Below are 6,611 nucleotides of genomic sequence, written 5' to 3'. Positions count from 1 at the left end.
AATTGAAAAAAAAAACAAAATCCTCCACTTTCTCTAATTAAATCAAAACTATTTTTCCATAAATTAATTAAAAATCCCGACAACAATAAAAATAATTAATTTAAATGCCAACCTGCCATAGGCACGTGCTGCACAAATCAGCTGCTGTGGCTGCAGTTGCAACAATTTAAGCTTTTAGAACAATGAAAGCTTAAGCTTAAACTGCATAGTTCTCAGGTGAGAATACCTGAGAACAATAGAACCGATAGGAGGGCAGCCAGGTGTATGGGTAGATGGTTGGAGGATAGGTGGAAGTTGCTTTGATGGTTCTCCAAGATCATTGCAACAACTACATGGCCACTATTCTAATTGAACCGGCGGGGTCAATTGCATATAAAATGCCTGGCCATTACGAGTTAGAAACCAGTCGTTTGGTTACAGCAATCAGCTGAACATTACAACAAATTTTCAAAACTAACTAAAAAGCGTTAATTTTTTTCGTGTGAGTTTTAATCGAGAGAGAACGAAAAATTAATAATAAATAATTTTCAATAAAAAAGGACATTAAAAATTAAATTAAAAAAATATTGTGTTAAAAAATATACAAAAAATTATCCAATTGAAAAAAACATAAAAATTAGAAATTCGCAATATTGATTTTAATTTGAACAACTAATCTTCTAAGTGTCATAATTTAATTTTCAATAAAAAATAAATCTCAATTTTTTAAATAAAATACTGAATTTCGTTACTATTTTTTTAATTTCCCCCCTTCTAGTTCTTAAAAATCCACCATGAAATATTTCATCCTCACAATTGCCCTCTTCGCCTCCTTGGCCTTGGCTCAGGATAAATACACCACCAAATACGATAACATTGATTTGGATGAAATTCTAAAATCTGATCGCCTTTTCAATAACTATTATAAATGTTTAGTGGATTCGGGTACCTGCACTCCCGATGGTCGTGAATTGAAAAATACCCTACCCGATGCCCTGCAAACCGAATGCAGTAAATGTAACGAGAAACAAAAGGCTGCTGCCGAAAAAGTAATTCGTTTCATTATCGATAACAAACCCGAAGAATGGAAGGCATTGCAACAGAAATACGATCCCGAAAATGTCTACTATAACAAATACAAGGGTGAAGCCGAGAAACGTGGTATTAAAATCTAAATGCCTGCAAAACGAATCCAAAGAAAACCAACGGTCAAATACTCAATGTGATGCTGATGATGAACAACAACATATTTTTCGAAACTCAACGAATATTTGGAACTTAGTTCTGAATACTTAATTTTTACTTTTTTATATATTAGAGAGATTGCAAAAAATTGTAAAAATATTGAAATTTTAAATTTAGTAGTCAATGCACAATTGTTATTATTTGTAATATTGTAGAAGAAGTATTTTTTTTAATTGTATCAAAAAATTAACTCCTGTTGGTTATTAAAAAAAATTTATAATAAAATGTAGAAAGAAATTCAAAAAATACATATATATTTGTTTTAATTATATATATATATATATATATATATATATAAACAATGTAGTATACACTACACATAAATACACGATTTTAACATTGACAAATCGAAGACCCTTCAAATTAGACCTTAAAGTCCCAGAAAACGTTAATTTAGCGGGATGTTGTCAATGACAGAAATATTCAGCATCAAATTTCACTGTATGTTACCGAACAAACGAAATCGGTATATATGCAATATATAGGTAAAATATCGATTCGAAATAATATATAAATATAATAAGAAATTTTCGTAGTGGAATTTTACTCTTTTTTGAAAATGGGACCAAAAGTCCCTCAAAGCGCTATTTTAGCGATATGCTAACAATGAGGAAAATATTCTCCATCGAATTTCACTATAGGTTGCCGAACAAATAAAATCGGAATATATGACATATTAAGTTCAAATATCGGTTCTAATTTAAGTATAAGTATAACACTATATTTTCTTATTAGATTTGTTACCTTTTTCTCATATTGCCCCAAAATTTCCAACAAAACTTTATTTTAGCAGGATGATACCAATGACGAAAATGTTCTCCGTCGAATTTCACTATAAGTCATCGACTAACAAAAAACGGTATGTATATGAAATATATGTCAAATATCGATTTGAATTGAAATATAGATTTTTTTGTGTTGAATTTTACTCTTTTTTTTTAAATTGGGACCAAAAGTCCCTCAAAACACAATTTTAGCGGGATAGTGCCTATGGCGGAAATATTCTCCATCGAATTTCACTATAGGTTGCCGAACAAATAAAATCGGAATATATGACATATAAAGGTCAAATATTGGTTCTTATTTATGGATAAATATAACACTAAATTTTCTTATTGGATTTTTACTCTTTTTCTCAAATTGGCCCAAAATGTCCACAAAACTTTATTTTAACAGGATGGTACCAATGACGAAAATGTTTTCCATCGAATTTCACTAAAGGCTCCCAAACAAACAAAATCGGTATATGTATAAAATATAGGTCAAATATCGGTTCGAAATAGAATATGAATATAATAAGAAATTTTCTTAGTGGAAAATTACTCTTTCTTTGAAATCGATTCCAAAATTCCCTCAAAACGATTTTTTAGCGATATGGTGCCAATAAGGAAAATATTCTTCATCGAATTTCACTATATGTTGCCGAACAGATAAAATCGATATATATAACTAATATATGTCTAATATCGACTCAAATTTAAATATAAACATAATAATAAATTTTCCTAGGGAATTTACTATTTTTTTTCCAATTAAGCCAATATGTCCAACAAAACATTATTTTAGCAGGATGGTACCAATGATGAAAATGTTATCCACCAAATTTGACTATATGTTGCCGAACAGATGAAATCGGTATATACACCGTATATATGTCAAATATCGGTATAATTGGGATATTATAATATTTTTTGGGAAAATATAATATTTTCTTTGTCGAATTTGGCTTGTTTCTAATTTGGTCCAAAAATAACAACAAAACATTATTTTAGCGGGATGATGACAATGACGAAAATGTTCTCCATCGAATTTCACTATAAGTCATCGACCAACAAAAATCGGTATATATGTCATATATAGGTCAAATATCGGTTAGAATTGAAATTTTAATATAATAATAATTAGTTTAGTGGAATCTTCAATTTGGGTCAAAATAGCCCACAAAACATAATTTTAGCGGTAAAGTATCAATGAGGAAAATATTCTCCATCAAATTTCACTATAGGTTGCCGAACAAACGAAATCGCTATATATAATATTTATCGTATAAATATCGGTATTAATTCGGATAAATGACCAAATCTTTGATTTTTGAGTTAATTTGGTTTTGTTTTAAATTTCTAGCAAAATATCCCACTGTTCTTAATTTTAAAAGGATGTTATCAATGAGAAAAATGTTCTCCATCAAATTCCACTATAGGTCACCGAACAACAGAAATTGCTATATATAATATATATCACAAAATATCGATATCTATTCACCCATGCATAAAAACATTAAAATTATTGAGTTACTTTTGGTTCTTTTCATTTTCTTACAATTTGATGCAAAATATCCCACTGTTCTTGATTTTAGGATGACGGTATCAATGACAAAAAGATTCTCCGTCAAATTTTACTATAGGTCACCGAACAACAGAAATCGGTATATAATATAATATATAATAAAATATCGATATCTATTCACCTATGCATAAAAACATTAAAATGATTGAGTTACTTTTGGTTATTTTCAGAAATGGTATAAAATGACCCACTGTATGTAATTTTTGGTGGCAGGTCTTAATGGATAAAATGTTCCTCATCAAATTTTACTATAGGTCACCGAACAAAAGAAATCGCTATATATAATATATATCGTATAAATATCGGTATTATTTCGGATATATGGCCAAATCACTGATTTATGTGTTATTTTGTATCTCTTTTCAATTTTTTACAAAATATCCCACTGTACTTAATTTAAGAAGGCAGATGTCAACGAGAAAAATGTTCTCCATAAAATTCTACTATAGGTCACCGAACAACAGAAATCGGTAGCTATGATATATATCAAAAAATATCGATATATATTCACATATAAGTACATAAGGAAATTGAGTTAATTTTGATCCTTTTCAGAAATGGTACAAAATGTCCCACTGTACTTAATTTTAGGTGGCAGGTGTTATTGGAAAAAATATTCCTTATCAAATTTCACTATAGGTCACCGAACAAAAGAAATCGCTATATATTACATATACCGTATAAATATCGGTATTAATTGGGATATATAGATAAATCGTTGAATTTTGGGTTAATTTTGATATGTTTTCAATTTGTTGCAAAATTGGCCATTGTTCCTAATTTTAGAAGGATGGTATCAATGAAAAAAATGTTCTACATCAAATTCCACTATAGGTCACCGAACAACAGAAATCGGTATATAAAATATATAACGCAAAAATATTGATATAAATGTGCATATAAGCCATTCAGCATTTAACGATTTTTTCATCCCCTTTCAAATTTGGTAAAAATTCCCCACTGTACTAAATTTTAGGAGTTAGGTGTTAAAGAAAAATATATTCTTTATCAAATTTTACTATAGGTCACTGAACAAACTGGATCTCTAAAGGCATCATATATAGTAAAAATTTCAATTTTAATTTCTATAGATATGTATATGGTTAATTTATTGGTTTAATTTGAATTGCTTCCATAATTAGGCAAAATGTCCCACTGTTCTAAATTTTAAGGGTTTGATGTCAATGAGAAAAATATTCTCCATAAAATTTCACTATAGGTCGCTGAACAAAAGAAACATCTGAGGTAAGTAGATATTACAGAAATATGGGTTGCAATTTGGGACAAAAAATTATTATTGGCTAATTTTACACCTTTTCCAATGAACAACGAGTTTGGGCCAAGATGGACCACTATAACCTTTTTTTGATTTAAATGCAAAAAAACGATGTCTTCACCAAATATCTCATCCATAAAGATTTTATAAAAAATACACATATTTTTTTCACTTTACACTTTTTTATTAAACAAAAATTTTTACAAAACTCAACAAGCCATTCAACTACTTCATTTATTCTGCATTCACACTTTTCGATGTAATAGCCTCCTCCTTCTCATCTTCCATATTTCTCTACTGCTCTTCAACGTTTTGCACTTAAAGATGATTCTTATATTTATTATAATAGATATTGTCGGGATCATATTTAGCCTGCAATTCCTTCCAGTGTTCGGGTTTCTTTTCAATCAGGAAATGGATAACTTTATCGATAATTTTCTTTTGCTTTTCGCTGCATTTACTGCACTCGGTTTTCAAGGCATCGGGGATGGCTCTCTTCAGCTCTTGGGCATCGGGAGTACAGCTACCCCGTTCCATTAAGCAATTGAAATAATTATTTAAAAGGCGATCGGAGGCAAGGATTTCATCGACATTAATGTTGTCATATTTGGTGGTATATTTCTCCTGGGCGGAGATGGTGGCCACCATCAGGCCAGCAATTAGAAAGGCAACAGTGAAATATTTCATTTTGAGAGGACTGGAAAAAAAGGATAACACATTTTATTTAATCCTTTTGTAAAAATTATGGTTCCTGAGTTTCGTATCCTTACCTCAAATGTTTGTATTTTTCCCTTGAACTGCAAATCCAAGACTATCTGCTAATTTCAAATTCAAATCTTTTTATATATCTTTGTTATTATTTTTTAATTTCAATCGGGATTCTGCATCCAGTCCAGTTTTATTGCACTTTTTTGCCAAAAAACTTGTTTTAACGAATTCTTAAATTATTCCCAAAATTAAAAAATTTGTAAATAAACTGCATCATTTGTGCTACTTATTTTTTGTTTGTTCGGAAGATCTGCAATTGCTTCCCGTAAAACAGGTTCAAACATATAAACAGTAATGTTTGAAAATTAATAGAATTTTTTTGTTTTGATAATTATTTTTAATTAATTTTAGCCATATATTCCTTTAGAAGTATCCAGAAGTAAATAACCGGAATAAAAATTGTTCGGCTAGCTTGTTAAAGAGATCAAATAGTTTGTGATAAAAATAAGTGCTACTACTTTCCAGAATTGGCCAATAAAAATTGAAAATATAAATAAATGAAAAGAATACGTGATTTCAAAGTCAGTATCATTTTGGTAGCTGGGAATAAGAGTAAAAATTAGAATATAAAACTTAGAAATGGATTTTTTAAAAAATATTTTTTAAAAAAAACCCACGCCTTGTGTATTCTTCAAAAAATGTTTTTAAAAATCCTTTACTTACTTTCTTAGCTGGCTTGTTATAGGACGGTTGTTCCATAAGCCGAGCTTAAAAAAGATTTCCAAGGCCGTCGATCTTGTGAGCATCTCCACCAAGATGTTGTTTTCTACTTGGTCTTTCCATCTGATTCGTGGCCTTCCCCATCCATTTTCGCATTCATTCGCACAACGTAGTCGCTGCAGCTCAATACGACTGACTATATCGATGTCGGCGTATAAATTGTAAAGCTCGTGGTTCATTCAACGCCGATATTCACCGTCGATGCAGATCGACCCGTAGATCTTTCGGAGAATTTTTCTTTCAAACACCCCAAGAGCTGCCTCATCTGCTTGCGCAA

At 30.2% G+C, this 6,611-nt stretch overlaps 2 protein-coding genes across 2 annotated transcripts; one reads left to right on the top strand and one right to left on the bottom strand.

Annotated features, from left to right (window-relative positions):
• Positions 1-771: 771 nt before the first annotated feature.
• Positions 772-1,161, top strand: LOC133332411 (ejaculatory bulb-specific protein 3-like). Its single transcript, XM_061540814.1, has one exon. The coding sequence runs from the start codon at positions 774-776 to the stop codon at positions 1,152-1,154; it is 381 nt and encodes a 126-aa protein (XP_061396798.1). The 5' UTR covers positions 772-773; the 3' UTR covers positions 1,155-1,161.
• Positions 1,162-5,164: 4,003 nt separating this feature from the next.
• On the bottom strand, positions 5,165-5,533 carry LOC133332412 (ejaculatory bulb-specific protein 3-like). The gene has a single exon (XM_061540815.1). It carries the CDS (start codon positions 5,531-5,533, stop codon positions 5,165-5,167), a length of 369 nt encoding a protein of 122 aa, XP_061396799.1.
• Positions 5,534-6,611: the final 1,078 nt, after the last annotated feature.

The sequence above is a fragment of the Musca vetustissima genome, unplaced genomic scaffold (assembly GCF_032173495.1).
Source record: "Musca vetustissima isolate MV318-11 ecotype Yass unplaced genomic scaffold, APGP_CSIRO_Mvet_v1 utg698, whole genome shotgun sequence".
NCBI lineage: Eukaryota > Metazoa > Arthropoda > Insecta > Diptera > Muscidae > Musca > Musca vetustissima.
Note: the sequence above shows the minus strand (reverse complement) of the source record. Positions and strands in the feature narration are given on the sequence as shown.

Excerpts from the sequence above, each read along its gene's own strand:
- LOC133332411 (XM_061540814.1), top strand. The coding sequence starts at position 774 with ATGAAATATTTCATCCTCACAATTGCCCTCTTCGCCTCCTTGGCCTTG.
- LOC133332412 (XM_061540815.1), bottom strand. The coding sequence starts at position 5,533 with ATGAAATATTTCACTGTTGCCTTTCTAATTGCTGGCCTGATGGTGGCC.